The sequence below is a fragment of the Platalea leucorodia genome (genome assembly GCF_965183815.1).
Source record: "Platalea leucorodia genome assembly, chromosome: 8".
NCBI lineage: Eukaryota > Metazoa > Chordata > Aves > Pelecaniformes > Threskiornithidae > Platalea > Platalea leucorodia.
Window position 1 is genome coordinate 15600577 of NC_138830.1, and position 17638 is coordinate 15618214.

Below are 17638 nucleotides of genomic sequence, written 5' to 3' on the forward strand. Positions count from 1 at the left end.
AGCCATGCAGCTGGTGTTCAGGTATTGCTGGTGCCTATTATTTGAAAACAGGCTTACTTTAGAAAAAAAGATGAGATTCTCTTGAACTGGTTGGGAATTTTCTAAAAGAATACACATAAAGTTCTTTGCCTTTGGGTACTGCAGTAGCAAAGTTGTGTTCTGATCATATTTCTAAGCTTTTTTTTTTTTTCCTGCCACCCTGTGAGCAGGAAATCGACTTTTACTTTAAAGACAGTAATTTATATATAACAAAATAATTTCAATTTGTAACTTGATATAAAACAACATACATTACAGAACTTTCGACAGAATACTTGCCTTTTTTCCCTCTAGGCTGACATGTAACTTGCTGTGTTCAGAGTACTTACTGAATTGCAGGAGGCATCTTCTGTAGGCCCTTTGCAGAGTACTAGAGTTCTGCTCTGTACAAAGTTTGTTCTCATTCATTAAAACTTCTAAGTGTGTGTGAATGCTATCCTATATATTCTTAGTGTGTGTGTATATATAGAGAGAGAATGCATTCAGCATTCTTGTTTTAAGCAACTGTCAGAATGATGCAGTTGTTTGTGAACAACACAGGCAGCTTCATATTTTGTGCTATTCATACTTCCCTGGGCTTTTTTCTTACTTTTTCTGTCTTTAATTTTTTATTTTCCATCTAGAGCTCTTTTTGATTATGACAAGACTAAAGATAGCGGCCTTCCAAGTCAAGGATTGAACTTCAAATTTGGTGATATTCTCCATGTCATTAATGCTTCTGATGATGAATGGTGGCAAGCACGGCAGGTAACTCCAGATGGAGAAAGTGATGAAATTGGAGTTATCCCAAGCAAACGCAGGTATGTCATGATATTTTATTGACTTTGAGGTATCTGCTATTAAACGTCTGTTATGATTAATACATATATTGCATATGCTTTGCTCTTTGTTGTTAATTCTGTACCACATCAGCCACTTGGTTTTCTTTTGGGGTTTTTGTTTGTTTTAAAAAATCTGTAGTGGGATTCTGACTAACTCAATGAGAAGTTTGTTGAAATCCCATTTAGCCTTAGGAGTTGCGTGCTGAAGTTGATAAAGGTGGTCCAAGTCCATTTCTCTGTTCTCACTGTAAGCAAGTTATGGGTTTAATAACATTACACCATTTATATATGAGAAGGCGGAAAGTCTTTCTCTGGTGGCCAGAGTAAACAGAGACAAGGTGTTTGCTGGCATATCAGAGACCCAAATAAGAGATGAGGTGCTCTGAGTCTTAATATCTGCTGTTGACTGGTAACTGAGGCTGCTCACTTATTGTGACATGCTTTTTCTTTTTGCCCTCCAATTTATTGAACCTATATAATCACAAAATACTCCAATACCCTCACAGCTCATCAGTTGAGAAATAATACCCTACTTTTCCAATACAGTCTGCCCACTAGCAGGCTGCCATTTTCTGAAGGTGTCATCACCAACAAAAATCTGTACTACAAAAGGTACACCTGTATGCTTACAGTGTAACAAGTAGTAACTTGAAGTTCTGGAATTTTGCTGATTTAACTTTTTTTGTGTGTGTTTTTGTGGTAGAGTTGAGAAAAAAGAACGAGCCCGTTTAAAGACAGTGAAATTCAATTCCAAAGCAAGAGGAGATAAAGGGGTGAGTTAATGAAGTACTGATTACACCTGGCATTGTGAATGGTAACATTTTTCAGTCGTTTATCTATACAGACTGAGTTTCAGTTTTTAGTGAAAAGATAGAAATAATTCTGAGCACCAAAGCTAACTTTAGTAGTAAACCATTGCCATAACAACTGCAAATTGTTTGAACAATTAGCTTAGAAATACATATTATCAATAATACTGTTATGTACTAGGAATTGCAGATACTAATCAAGTATTGAATAGTGCCATTTCTAACAGCTCTACAAGTGCTGTTTATAAAGCGGTTTAGTCGTTTAGTGTGAATTGTGCTCCCGGACTCCCTTTTTTGGGAGGAGGGGCTTACCATCAATTTTCAGAAAAAGTAATATGTTCCTTTCTTTAAAGTTTTTAACGCATATAGAAAACAAGAAAGTAGAGCTTAAAAGGGTACCTATAATAAAATGAGGTTTTACAATGTACACAGTTATGCAGACAGCATAAAGTAACTTCTTTGTTACAATTATGGATGCAGAAGCTTTAAAGAATTTCTGGCAAGGTTATAGGCCAACAAAAACTCAAGGCTAGTGCCATTGCTGACCAGAATCAATCTCCATCTCACAGCTGTTTTTTCTCACCGCCGCTCTCTATTGGCACAAATACTGATGTGGCTGTGCTTGAATCATGTAAAATAACCAATGCAGATGAAAAATAACCCAATCCAAAAGAAATCCTGGGTTTAATTTTAGTCAGTCCCTTGGTGCAGTTCACTGCATGGTATGCAATCCCTGTCCCAGTACATGTGATGGGACTGAGTGGTGAGAAATCAGGGTAGCTACTTAAGTAGTAATAGGAATGCTTGTAGCCGAAATTATAGCAATTTCATAATGGTAAAGCAGCCAAATTATTTTTTTTATTTTGAGGGTGAGGCTTTTTTGCAGTGTTTTGGTCATTTTGAAATTTGAGAAACAATATCACAATCTTAGAATTTCTACCGATAGTATATAACTAGTAATTCCAAGACTTAGGTATATGCATTTTAGACGTAAGAGCCTTCTAAAGTAATAACATATTATAATTTTTTAAAATCTGAAACATGCTTTAAGCTCCTGAGGAAGCTATTTTTTAAATAATGATTATTTTTTTTAATAGCACTAATGCTGTAACATTAGTCAGTTGTTATTGTGGATCCCAAAGATTCCTTTTAGTCATTTATTTCAGTTACAATGTTTTCATAACTTCAAAAATCACATATATAAAGTATTAAAGCCTCAATACTTCATCCTGATAGTCAGGACTTCATACGTTAAAGATTGTCAACTCCATACCTACATCCCTCTGCTACATGGCGAAGGTTTCAGTTTAGTTTATTAATGGAGACAATGTCATGGTTGTTTCTATAAGTATTTCTTTAAAAGGAAATCAGTATCTCTAGTTATTTTCTGATGAACAATTACAGTACTGCCTTGAGGATTCACTGGATTATTTGCAGTTTTTTTCTGGTTTGGTACTTTCATATTTTGGTGTTGGAATAAAATGTTATCAACTAATGTGGTAATTTTTAACCTGATCATTTTTATAATCTGAATTCACTTTTTAGAAATCACATAAAGAAAATGGCTTAAATACTTCAGATTATTTTAATTACATTCAGTAATTTTTCAAATGTTACCATGTTCTTTGGAAGATAATTGCATGGTCTTGTAGTTTGTCTATCAATAAACTGCAAACAGTTAACTTAATTAACGATGTATTTGAAGTAGCATTTTGACAATAGCAGAGTTAGTGCACAGTCACTGTGTACTAGCATAGCACCAAAGATATGCATGGAATACTGAGTGGAAAAGCAACTACGCTTGCCATTGATACAGAACTGCAGTTCTTTTTCTTTAGTAACATTTCGTTTTGCAAACACGCTTACACTGTTCACAACCTTTTGCTTCAGCTGTAAATGTTTTAACATTACAGTTTCTCCTTAAAGTATTCTTCCTGTATTTGTCATGGTGAATTTTTCCCAGTTAAGTTGTCTGCACCATACACGTCCTCATGGACTGTGTGTCTTCCTGTATCTGTATGTGATAATACTCCATGGACAGGATGAATTACCAACTTTGTATTTTCTTCAAAATTTCTGCATTAAAACCTTAAAGAATAACCCTAGTGATGGCAATCATTAAAATCCATGTTCCTTTCATTTTAAGGAAAGCTAAAAAACCTGATTAATTAAATGGTTGAATTTTTTTCTTGTTTGTTCCTTTCATATACACATTTATCTCACTTTCTGTGCTGCTTCTGTTTTAATATATTCTTGCTTATGATGCCTGTTTATAATTTGACTTGGACTTATGAAAAATTTAATGCAATTACTATGCATTTTCAACTAATAAGCAATTCTCTCTAGCTTTTTATAATCATGGTATCTTTTAAAAATAATCTTTTGGCTAATCTTTTGTGCAAAATCAGTATAATATTACTTTTATTTTCCCTTTTTTTGGCAATGGAACTGACTCTGACCATTATACATGCAGTATATAAAATTTAATGTTAGTTCAGTAAGATTTACTGTACAGAAAGTTAAAATAAATATTGTTATGAAATATTTTCAAAACTAAAATGAAGAGCCTGGTTATGTTTTATGAGGTACAATAAATCGGCCACTCATTTTAACTGTACAAATTGCAGAGTCTCACCACCTCAGTTAAACTGCACCGTTTTAGCTTTGTTACGTTTATTTCCCCTATTGTTTTGCCCAAACTGAGGACTTGTCTGAATGGAACAATTATATAGATGTGAGGCTTCCACTTTTTGAAATTCATGTTACAGTATTTTTTAGTATCCTCAGCCCAGATCTGTTCCTCTGGGCATATTTCTTTATTGCTCTTGTTTTGTAGAGTACATTAATCTTTCTGGTTATGAGAAAGCAATTGCAACGACTTGCTGACTTCAGACAAAGGAGGTCAGGAGGACCATAACCTAAAACCTTGCCCATGCCAACTGTGGTTCCTGCAAGCATATGATTGGCCCCAAACCAGTTCTTTTGTCCATATGTCAGGTTGATAATTTACCAGTTCTTACAGTGGAATGACAGTTTTAGTCCGACACAGATGCCAGCCAATTAAAGGTTTTATGGATTTCCTACTCAACACAGTATTGCTATTTCCAGAGCTCAATGTCACTGATTGTGCTCCCATGGTACCATGTGCCTCTTTAACACCTGGTAATTTCAAGTAAACTTTTTTTTTAAACAATGGTAATGAAAATATCACTGGATGTTTCAGTATCTGATATTGCCAAGCAAGTCTGTATTAAAACAGATGGCCAGAAGGATTGTTAGTACTGCAGCAGGATGCAGCTTTTGTGTTGCACTATAGGCATTCTCTTTAGGAACGCCAAATGCTAGTTTTGTAATTGTACCAAAGAAGATAGCCCACTGTTCGAAAAAACTTTGTCTGATTTGACCCCCAGTTGTTACTATATTTCATTCCATACTTAATGCTGGTAGAAAAGGTAATACATGTTTTTGCAACTGTATTCCCTATAATAGAGGAAGATGAACTCACACTGGCTGAAGACAGATAATTACTTGAAAGTTAACATGCTCCAAATGTTAGAAATAGCTGTTAATAGTGTCTTTAACATATGAATTGAAAATATTTTTGGTTTTTTGAAAGTAGCTGTTAAAAAATGGTTCTGCTGAAGTTTTATTACTTCCTGCTGCACGTGGGCTCTGCTTGGCTTAGAAATAAACAGTCCCCTTGCAGCACAGGGCCTCAAAACCAAGTTGGGCAGCATTTTCTTACTTTTGCCATCCTTCCTGTAACAGAGTTTCTGCAAACCAAATGACAAAAGCATGGCAAATTTCATGTCTTGGCAAAACTGGGCAGATGATTCACTTATGCCTAAAGATGAAAAGAAATTTCAGCTAGCTTCAAGTTAGCTGTATTAGTCCTAGTTCTGGGCATAATTGCAATAAAAATGTTACTGATGTATTTATCCATTGAGTTTCTTTATTGACTTAGAATGGTAAATTAAAGGTGCTGTAGTCACATAATGTCTTCAGCAGGAGAAATGGCAGATATTACTAAATTCTGTGTTAATTACACCTGTAGACATACCTATATATGAATGAAAATACATTGATGGTCTCCATCACTCAGACAAGGAGCACAATAATAGTTTATATTCAAATGGGTGGATATGTATATGTCTCTATAGGTAACTCTAGAAATTTTCATAGTAACTGAGATGCAGAAATTGTTCAGCAACACAAGCAGTTAATGTCAAAAGTTGCTGAACGTGATCCTCAGACATGCAGGGGTTTTCACGTGGTAATTCTCTGTAAATGCACCTTAAAAAATAATTGCCACAGTAAGGAAATGAAATGAGTCTATCTTTTGAAAGTTAATCTTGGTATTGGGATGCAGACTTACATAGAGTGAGGTAATTTCTTTCAGTGAACTTGCAATGAATTGCAATTGTGAAAGATTGAAACAAATACAATTTGTTTTGGGTTTTTTAATTGTTTGGATATTTTAGCTAGACACATCCCCCCCCCCCCCCCCCCCCCCCCCATTTTCCTACTTCACTGTTACTTAGTTTTATTGTAAAAGCATTTGGTAAAACGCCAGCTTTTAGCTTCCATTTTTCTTTACTGTATGATATGTTATTTAGCAGCTGGCACCAAAGTATTTACAGTTTTGCCTTTGCAAATGGGTAACACTGGCAAATACTTCTGGTGTGCTGTTATGATGTCGGCTGTTTGCAAAAGCGTGGGTAAAGCCTCAGTGGTTTTTTAAAATACTGTAACCCCTGTATTAGACAATATCAGTGATTTAATTGAATTCATTATGGTTTGGACATCTTACAATAGCCTAGTTTTTCCCATCTTTTTATACTCCCAGCAGGCCTAAATTTGTGAAATACAGGTCAGGCCATATAGGATGAACCAGCCTGCCAGTTCTCTCAGTAGTAAGCATGTGAAATACAGAGGGTGTGAGAAAAGCCATGATCCCAATCTCTTTTTTTTAATGAGCTGAGAAGATAATGTTAATCTGAAATATGCACTGCATAATTTGGTTATAGGAGTCAGCTTCCACAAAGCTGCTGGTCTGGGCCTTTGTTCACACAGACATTAGACATCCTTTGTTTTGCCCCTCCTTCTCTTCTTCAGCAGTCATTCAATGACAAGCGTAAAAAGAACCTCTTTTCCCGAAAATTTCCCTTCTACAAGAACAAGGACCAGAGTGAGCAGGAAACCAGTGATATTGACCGTAAGTATGTGGCATTCGATGGAGAGCGAAGCACACATAGAAGGGCCTGCTAGATTGCAGTAGGGTGTTACCATGGAGACAGTTTCATGAGCTGCAACAGGCTGATGAGCTTGAGGTGCCAATGACAAACCAATCTACAAAATCAATAACACTGCTGTTGAAGGAAAATTTAACCCAGGAGTATTCCAGTTTGGAATAAACTGGGTAATGCTCTTGAGTAACAGTGTGTACGTAACTGGAGGAGATAAGTCTTCCAGTGCTGTCAGTGATGGTTCCGCACTTCTGACTTGGAGGAGAACACGCAGCAATGAAGGAAGTGTAACGGAGCTTACCAGCTTCTCGAATCAGTCCCTTTAGACTGGTTACTTCAAAGTCATTCCATTCTAATTTGGTTTTCCTAATGAAGAGAGGTTACTTTCATAGTGTTGCCAGCACTAAAAAAAAAAAAAAAGTGTCTTCTCAAAAAGCAGTTGCATAAGTTTGCTAATTCAGACCAGGTCTGCTACAAACTGCGTTCTCTGCTGTTTGCATCACTGATTACGCTTCATGTGCCAGTCAGGTCAATCGTATAGGCTTACCTTCCCCTGTGATGTTCTGGGAACTGTCTCCTGTCGTAGCGCCAATTTTATATATTACTGACAATTATTTTCTTTGTGATTGTCTTTTTATTGCTTGCCCTCTGGGGACTACTCTGCAGGAGGTCCCTGACGACATGGGATCAAAAGGCCTGAGTAAGTGATCAAAATACTCCCAAGTTATTTTAACCTCCATCTGAAAAATTACTATTTTTTTTTAACAGATCTCTTTGAGACTGGTGCTCTACTGGCATAAGGAGGTTGACTCTAAAAATGTTTCATAAGCTTTTTCTAGTTTGTAATGTTCTGGGGTTTTTTGCTTTCAGGAACGTGTTACTTTAAGTTCATGTGACTATCACGTTAGATTTTTTTTTTTTTTTTTTTTTTTTTTTTATTCAGAAGCTTACCAGCACTTACTTGTTTGTTCTTAATAGTACTGTGTTTTTAAATTTGGTGATTATTTTTTTATGTCACTTTTGTCTTGTCTTTGTGTTTTTATTTATTTAAAAATAACCTGTAGCTTTTTACAGTAATAGTACCACCATTGCCATAACACTTTAACTAGTTACAGTTTTCAGTTCTCTCTCTAGGTGACTGATGTTTACAGCTATGTAAAACAAACAAAAAAACTTTGCTTAACAAATGCCATGAGAGGTTTTTTCTGTCTGACTTATTTGAACTCTTATGATGCTTTTAGACCAGGTAGAGGGGTAGCTAATAGAGGAGACACATAAGCAGTAGTTGTATTTCCTGCAGAAATGTTAACTACTTGAATACAGTAAGATTCAAAAGTTGCCGAGTACTCTAACAGATCTGTTTGTGTATACAGAGACCACCCCTGTACTAAAATGACAAATTAAAAAAAAAGTCAAGACCTTGCTTTCATCACAGATATTAAACATGTACATTGTTGTGTTTATGGAATAGTAAAATTAGTCACTAAAATAAGTGACAAAAGGTCATTAAAGATAACATTTCTTCCCAGCGCATAACTCTTATGCACAGTGTTCCTGAAATTACATGTAAGAAGCAGTGTACTTCTATACTTGGCCTCAATCATGAAATAAAAATTCTAGTAGCTATAACATTAATTTTCCATTTCTGAAATGCCTAGTTTCAAGGAAAGTCTTGGTCCGGAGCTGAAGACCTTAGCAACCTTTATGGCCTTATGGTTTAGAGCAGAAGATCATAAGCAGCCTTTATGGCCTTATGATCATACCTAGTTTAAACTATGTAATGTGGTCTAGAAATGTTACTAGGTGATTCTGTTATAAAAACAAATGGCTTCTAGTGTGTTTCAACACAGTCAGACTTTTGGAAACTGCCTTACCACGCTTAATGCAAGCTGTGTTACCTGGGCTCTGCAAGACTGCGGTTCTTGCTGGCATTTCGGGCTTTCCATCTTCATTAATTGTGCCCATTATAAGACTATCACAACACTTGTATTCTGAATTGACAATGTCTCCCTTTCATGTTCTGCCACGAGGCTTTTAAACATCACTATTTGCCTGTTCCATGCCAATGCAGACGTTCTTTTTCCGAGACAAGAAAATGAAATGGAAGTAGATACAAATTGCTGGTACTCACAAAGATTTGGAAATATTGGTCTTTTTTTCCTGCACAAAAATGAAGGGAGAGACTTCAGTCTAGCCAGAGATTTGTTGTTTAAAGATATTGGTTAGCTTTATCCAAAAACATTTTAAAAGGTTAATTATTTTACATATGATGACTCTAACTTTTTAAAATGTTTATTAATCACTAGAAGCATACTTGCTTCATAACCGTATTCCTACCTCTAGAGTCCCCTTGCTTCCTTCTCTTCAATCTTGTAGGGGAGGAACTGCACTGTATTTAATGTATTATAAAGGCTCCTCGTGACAACAATATGTATTATCATATGCACTCCGTTAAGTACATCCTGTCAAATTTAATTTTACTTAATTTGTATAGGTCAACCACAAGCTTCTTTATGCAGTCTTAACCTGTGAATGTTAGTGTTACAGACACACTCATTGGGTGGCAGAAAAATTGATTCTTTACAATAAAGTTCAGCAATATCAAAGTTCATATTTGTGCACCAGATTTGTAGAATTTTCAGGTAACAGAATAGATTGATACCTGAAATTCTTCAATTGCATTGATTTTTATCATAAACATATTTAACACAGTTACCTAGCTTAAAAAAGTCAATATAAACACCTTGTAGCTACTGAAATATTTTGATTACTATGCAGAAGGCATGAAGTTAATACAGATAGTCCAGAATAAAAGTCAGGAGCTTTTGTAAACTAAAGCATTACTGGGAAGGAGTGGGGGCCAGTGTGCAAATCTTAATTCTGCATTGCACTTCAAGTAAACTATTTAATATACCATTGGAAGGTGTCTATTATTCAACATGCCACATTATATTTCCTGCAATATAGTCCAGTATTTTCTGCTACAGGACTCTTAATATAATCAATAAATTGCCTGGATAGAAGTTGAAATGCATAATCCCATAGTTTTTGTGCAACAAAATTCATCCATAAGTGATAACCTAAAAAATGCAGGGTTACATGTGAACTATGAATTAGTGTACTTTTTGTAATCTTATTTTAATGTGCTATTTAACATTTTTATTAACATCCATTCCTTTCATATGAAATTGAGCTTGATCCTGAGAGCTATGAGAAGTACCTTAAAACTTTTATATACAGTATGTATTGATTTCAGCATTTTGGTATCAGTATTGTCTTTCATCTGGATTATTTTGTGTCAGTTTGCTTTCTGTTGGACTCATGCCATTAGTGTATGTTCCTTATTTTTTTTTTCATTGTGTTGCAATTTCAGAGCATGTAACCTCTAATGCCAGCGATAGTGAAAGTAGTTACCGTAAGTGTTTTTAAGTTCTTTGTTTATTCAGAACCTTTGTTTAGTAGCTCTTTCTTTGGTTGTGTTTGTCTGTCTTTTCTGGGTATTTACATGTTAAATAGAACTTCCCAGTCACCTTCAGGTGAAATCCATATTCATGTTTTTGGTGGGGTACTGCCAATTCTGCTGTGTCTTTGTTTTTAAAAAACTGACTAGAGAGAATTATTGCAAACCCCCTTTATGGAAATTTTTATTGTGATCTATGATTTTCTTAGTTCAGCTTAATTTGAATCAATTCCTATTTTTTTTTAAATTATGTGAGCTAGCTAGACCTATTAAAACCTAAATGTAAATTTAATGCTAATAAATATAATTATATGTAGTTGAGCTTAATACTGGAAGCATAACTAAACTGTTTAATCTGTTAAATAGTGCAATAACTATCTACAGTTTTTCACAACTGATACTCAGATTTAATATGCATATACTTCTAATGAAAGAAAAAATAAGCAAGCATATTTATCCTTGCTTTCAGCTTTCAGTTATCTATTTTGTCAGGTGTGGGTGCTTAGTATGAATTGTGTTCAAAGCATACGACACACATTAAGTGCTGAAGTCAGTTATGATAAATTAGCATGCTAGGCATGCATACACATTCTCTCTCTCTCTCAAGACGTAGTATCTTTTAAATACTAGACTGAGTCAGCTTTTGTACTAACCCAAGCTACAGTACTGTTTAATATTACTCGAGCTACAGTAGTACTACATGTTCACAGTGGGTAATATGCTGCATGATGCTGCTCTACAATGCTTTAAAATGTCTAAACCAGAGCCAGAACGTCAATCCCACTGGTCATTTCCAGTGAACAACTCCTCAGTAAGGTCACACACTCCAGACCTGGAACAGAACAAAGCAGAGCAGGAGGATGAAAAAGTTGAGGATTTGAAGAGGAATACGAAAAGAAGGAATAGTAAAAGGCACGCAGTGTGACACTGAGTGGCTCACTGATCAGCTCCTGGTTGCCTGCTAACTGTATAACAGGCACTTCAGAAACAGATATTATTTATGTTAGGGTAATAAGGAAGGTGGTTCATGAACAGATACATTTGTTTGGAAGCTGTAGATCTTCTCAGAGGTCATGACCCACCTTTTTTCTTCCAGATGATTACACTCAAGGAGAGAATTTACACATGTATATAAAATCCCCAGCACTTACAATGCTAACGGTGTCATAGACTGTAATTGAAAAGAAACCAGTCGGGGGAGGCATTCGGGTTCCCTGAGAATAACACAAAATTGAGCATGTATGGAAGTTGCCTTTGCCTATATGACAAACTGACAAGTTTTAACCATTTTTACTGACACACCATTAAAACTATCTAACCATGACTGTTTCGCCATAAATTTGCCGCTTTCCTCTCTTCCCCCCGCCCCAAGGTTTTTCTCAGAGCTTGCTTTATTTATGTTTAAAGCTCATTATTGGTACTACTAGTTAGTTTTTTACTTTGTTATTACTTGAGAAGCCCTGATTTTATTATGAATGTCATGGATTTGCTTATCTGAATGTGTAATTCCAAGCACTTTTTATTAAAATGATTTTTCTAATTTCTTCTTACTGCTCTCTAATATGAAAGTTATCTTGATTACAGATGAGTACGGTTGTTCAAAAGGTTCATTCTATTAATATTCATTTTTCCAAAGTATTGAAAAGCGGTGACAATATATACTTTTTGCCCTCAATCAGGGGATGCTTTTTACTTGTTACTATCTCTTTAGTAGTTTGCTTAACTAATTTTTGACCTTATAGCAATGTGACTTCTTCAAAGAAGTATCTAATTATATGTGAGCTGGAGCTTTCATAGATGAATCAATAGCTGGTGATTCCCTATTCCTCTCCCTAGCCTAAAAGGGGTTCTGAAAGTATATACTGTCCTTCTAAAATCCATTTGCATGAGTAACTTCTTGATATATTAAAATGTACAGGTTGCATGTTTTCGTGTCTGTCTTAACATATTCCTCACTTGCAATAACTTAAAAAATGAAAATGTTCATTCATATATTGCTGTAGTACAGTTTGAATGCAAATTTATTGCAAATAAGAGAAATATTTCTCTTAATGAAATTGTAAATTTTAGATTTAAAAGATCAATGGTATTTACTATGAAATAAAGAATAGATATATAGAAGCAATATATGCATTTATAAAAGCCTTTATTTGCTATCTGTTTCTATACAACTGTGGTATAGCATTGGTATGTTCCTTTGCCTGTTATAAGTATGGCTTATGAACTACAAAGAATGTTCCAAAATGACACAAGTGAGTTATTGAAGGACTGTATTTTATTCAAAATTCATAGTACTGTCATATAATTTGAGCTTGTATCTTCAGAATTATAAATTCTTTGCTGTCATGGAGTTAATTTTTAGTGATTCCATTGCAAGAAATCTTACTCGGAGATACCTTGTTAGACTAGAAATAATCTTTTAGAGAGATGGCAACTGAGGTATATTTCAGATACTTTCACTAACATTTAAAACGTCTGCAGCTGTCAAAGGTCAAAATTCAGTTATTTTAGTTTCATTCACTGCTGATGTGCTTTCTGGAGCTGAGAACAATACAAAGCATTCTTTGTTTTCAAGTTTGTCTTTAAAAATTCATTAATAAAATAACAGTTATTTAGTGTATACAATCATAATATTTTTTTTGTCAGAGTGGTTGAAGGTGTTTGTATAAATGCCACTTCATGATAAAGTTAATGGAAGATATGTACACCTTGACATACATGATTGTCAGCCCTCTACAAATATAGAAAAATGTTATTGTAAATGCTGGCTTCAAAGTATGGGGAATGTTCGTGATGAAGGTGGCATTGCCTCTAGCAGTGAATGATAGCATGCATGCATTTCGTTCAGGGAAGCGTGTATAAGAGCATTTCAATAATGCTTTAAAATTCTTCTTGTGCTTGATGTCAGCTTGACATGCTAACATAAACCAGGAAATTATTTATACTGTATGTGTCTTATGCTTTAAAATTTTGTGTTTGGCTTATCTTTGTGATTTTTATAATTCATCGCTCTTGAAAAATGTCCTTCATCAGTATCATTGTAATGTATATTACTGAGGAATGTCTGTATCATTATAGTTCATTCAATGACTCAGTTTAAATATGTTTGTCTAGAAAAAAATACATTGATACATCTTTGCATTTACATTTTAGGTGGCCAAGAGGAATATGTCTTGTCATATGAACCAGTCAATCAACAAGAAGGTTTGTAGATCTCACTCAGTATAGCATAAATATCATCTGAATTATCAGAATCCTTCATGTGCCCTTATGTACTGAGCACCATGACAAACTTCTTCAGTTTTGAAATTGTTACCATTATTCAAATGAATAAAGCATAAAGGCATAAATTATTAAATGCAATTGCTAAATTATTTAGTGCACAACCCAAAGGTGTGCTACTTAAAATAACTTATTATGTGTGGTTTACATTGCATAAGGAAAATATGGTATGGTCAACAGTTTTGTCAGTGAATCTCAGAAATCATAGTTTTCTTCTCTTTCATATTGCTTTAGCATTCTCACTGTTGCAGTTCCTTTTTACTGTCCCAGCAAAAAGCGTATCAATAGATCATTTGTCTATTTTAGTAAGCTTTAATTGAAGTGTCTCTAAAACATGGCAGTCTCCAATTTCTGTATGGGCTTCTTATATGGCTAATTTGGTTAGCAATTGCCAAGTGATTTTTTTCAGGAAAAAAAAAAATTTGAATGAAATGGAAATTGATAGGACAAAATATTTTCTCACACTTGCATTTAAAATAAAATGCTTTTCACTGATTTCCAGTGGGATGCTATAATTTCCTTTTTGCCTTGGTCCTGATCTTGCTTCACTGTGTATAATAGATACAGAATTTTTAGTGTTCCCTTTCACTGCCACAGGTGCTAATGGTTGATTTACATTATCTGATACATAGCTCATATATTTGTAAATTAATCTGTAAAAGGGATGTCTTTTAGGAATACTTGATATCTGTTACCTAGCAAATAAGGTGGCAGTTGAAGTAAATATGCATCATGTATTTACATGAATTTTGAGTGTCAGTATTTCATTTTTGGTTTCATGCAGTGGCACAGCCCGGTTGCTTTTAACAGCATTGTGGAACACGCGTGCCTGTATAGACATCCCACTCCAACTTGTTGATTGTCGCATAGGGGCTCCATTTCATCAGTAAGCTTCCAAAAGTAATAAAAATTGTTATACAAGACTAACACAAACTACATGATTTATATCATATAATTTGTAATTTTGGTAGGCTCCAAGTAAAATCATGGATGAGAAATGCATGAGTTGAGACCATGCTAGGAATGGGTAGGCCCTCTTCAATGTGCTAAGTAAGCTATGCTTAAGCTACGGAACTGGAGGTTTGTTACCCTCAAATAAGCAGCTGCTGGGTCTGTGTATGCCCACCAGAAGGTCCCACAAAATGAGAAACATCTTTTTAGCTGGCATTAGCTTCCCAGATGTGATAGCTTAATGGTTTAGTGAGAACAATAGTAATACCAAGTGAATTAATGTCAAGGTTGAAGAGAAAAGATGTGAACGAGACTTTGCACAAGCTGATGGTTTAGTAACTACCATATTGTAAAACTAAAGATTTTAGAGAGCCAAGTGCTTTGGCATTTGAATGCATAACTGTAATTCCCTTTGAGTCTAACATAGTGTATGGGGAAGGCCATAAAAGAACCAGCACCTCATTTCTTTACTTAGGTGCAGTAATACATTCATGGCATACGTTATCTGCATTTGTCCACTAATTCACTTCTACAGTATTTTTTTTTTTAAGAAGCCCAGAGGAATAAAGAACTGTAATGCCCAAAATAGATTTAAAGGTGCTTGGATTTGAGACACTAGTGGGCCACCCTTAGTCTTTAGGCAAAGATGCTTATTGTTAAATTAATAGGTTGACAGTTACTGGATCCCAGACATTCCTTTTATGAATATATTAATACCCCTGAAAGGAAATAGTTCCGAGAGTCAAGTTAAAATATATTTTATAGGTCAGACTTTATTTAATTTGGACTTTTTTGTGCAGGAAAGACAGATTGAACCTAAGACTAGAATTTATACAGCTGAAATTATATGCTAATGCCAAGATACTTAGACATTAGACCCCACCTGGAGTACTATGTCCAGCTCTGGAGTCCTCAGCATAGGAAGGACATGGACCTGTTGGAGCAGGTCCAGAGGAGGGCCACAAAAATGATCAGAGGGCTGGAACACCTCTGCTATGAGCAAAGGCTGAAAGAGCTGAGGTTGTTCAGCCTGGAGAAGAGAAGGCTCCAGGGAGACCTTATGGCGGCCTTTCAATACTTAAAGGGGGCCTACAAGAAAGATGAGGACAGACTTTTTAGCAGGGCCTGTTGCGATAGGACAAGGGGTAATGGTTTTAAACTAAAAGAGGGTAGATTCAGACTAGATATAAGGAAGACATTTTTTACCATGAGGGTGGTGAAACACTGGAACTGGTTGCCATTCCATCCACCATGAGAGGTGGTAGATGCCCCATCCCTGGAAACATTCAAGGCCAGGCTGGATGGGGCTCTGAGCAACCTGATCTGGTTGTAGATGTCCCTGCCCATTGCAGGGGGGATGGACTAGGTGACCTTTAAAGGTCCCTTCCATCCCAAAGCATTCTATGATTCTGTGATTATTGTCTTCATGGTTCTTGCAGAATAATCAGATATTTTCTGCTTGAGCTTAATTTCCAACCAAAAGTCCTTTATAACCTTATAAAAAATTAAGCTGCTTTTAAAAGATGCTATACTTCATTTTATAAGAGTGTTAGTAATTACAGAAGCTATATATAGTTGTGTCTTTTCATATATGAGTATTTAAGTTGTGGTCTTAGAGGAAAAGCAGCAGCTTCTCCTAACACAGAACTAGAATTTCACACACTCTGCTACTGTTTAGGTACCTCTTTGAAGTGAAGAGATTTTAAAACTTCCTCCTTTTGCTGTTTTCATTAGAATGAAGGATGTTACTTTGTGAAAAGATTCCCCCCCCCCCAAGACTTCATAATTTAAGACATCTTCGATCCCCCAGGATAGTGATTTGAGAGTGAAAATCTAACATCTTACTGTGACTATGGTATTAATTGATATGCATTTTTCAATATGTTTTTCTTCTCTTTAGGAGTACATGCTCGTTTAGGTATTAAAACCATTACCATGTGATAAAGCTTATTTTCCTGAACTGTAAAAGAAAGCAATCGTGCTGAAATGTATCTGATGTTATTCCTTTATGTTTAATAGTCAGTTACACTCGACCTGTGATTGTTTTGGGACCCATGAAAGACAGAATAAATGATGATCTGATCTCAGAATTTCCAGACAAATTTGGCTCATGTGTTCCACGTAAGTCTCAGCAAATACTAAAGCAATTCTAAATGATTTTTTGTGTTAATTTTCTTAATAGACATCCTCTGTATGTTGAGTTAAAAAAGTTAATATATTGTCTACACTTCATAGAGCTATCTTAGTTATCAGTCATCTCTTTGCTTGTGACAATTTTGCAGTATAAATGGGAGACTATTTTTGGATATTGTAGGGAAAAAAGTCACTGTTTTTTGTTTTGCTTTAAAAATTACTGGTTTATATTTAAAGATACTACTAGACCAAAACGAGATTATGAGGTGGATGGACGTGATTACCATTTTGTCACTTCTCGAGAGCAAATGGAGAAGGATATTCAGGATCACAAATTCATTGAAGCTGGCCAGTACAATAATCATCTTTATGGAACAAGTGTCCAATCAGTGCGAGAAGTAGCAGAAAAGGTAAATCAGTGCCAGTTACTTTCATTTACTGAGGTGATTATCTGATTGTGCTGACAGGGGAAAAGAGAAGAATGGCAAGAAGCCATTAGGAACCCTCTGACTTTTGAAAGGAATTTGTACAAAACTAGAAACAAAGTGCATTGTCACAAATGCATTTAGGGAAATAATGAAGCTTTGGAATAATGAAAGCATCGTGATTAAATTGCAGGAAAAGAGCAACCATAGCTTGTGCTGTTTTATAAAAAGAAAATAGAGAAGAAATAATTGGAATTATGGGCTAATTAGCCTAGCTCACATACATAGATCATTAACTAATTAAGAATAGTGGTGGTGGAGTCGATTAATACAATGATCTGTTTGATAAAGACCTATGCAGAAGAAACATTGTAAAATTGTTATTCTTTGTGCCCTTCATGGATTTAGCTGACAAAGGGAAAAGAGTGAATGTGATAAACTCAATTTTAGAAAGATATTTTACATAACTGCC

At 35.3% G+C, this 17638-nt stretch overlaps 1 protein-coding gene across 6 annotated transcripts in view; it reads left to right on the plus strand.

The window, feature by feature from the left end:
- Nucleotides 1-17638, plus strand: part of DLG1 (discs large MAGUK scaffold protein 1) — a 164931-nt gene that overhangs the window by 140590 nt on the left and 6703 nt on the right. Inside the window, exons 16-22 of one of the 6 annotated variants that reach the window (XM_082319630.1) lie at nt 663-839; nt 1564-1633; nt 6785-6884; nt 10289-10330; nt 13529-13579; nt 16628-16729; nt 16979-17151. In XM_082319630.1, coding sequence (XP_082175756.1) covers nt 663-839; nt 1564-1633; nt 6785-6884; nt 10289-10330; nt 13529-13579; nt 16628-16729; nt 16979-17151 — 715 coding nt within the window. Of the gene's footprint in view, nt 1-662; nt 840-1563; nt 1634-6784; nt 6885-7581; nt 7616-10288; nt 10331-13528; nt 13580-16627; nt 16730-16978; nt 17152-17638 lie in introns of all 6 variants that reach the window. The other 5 variants (XM_082319631.1, XM_082319634.1, XM_082319632.1 and 2 more) reach the window with 5 other exon arrangements.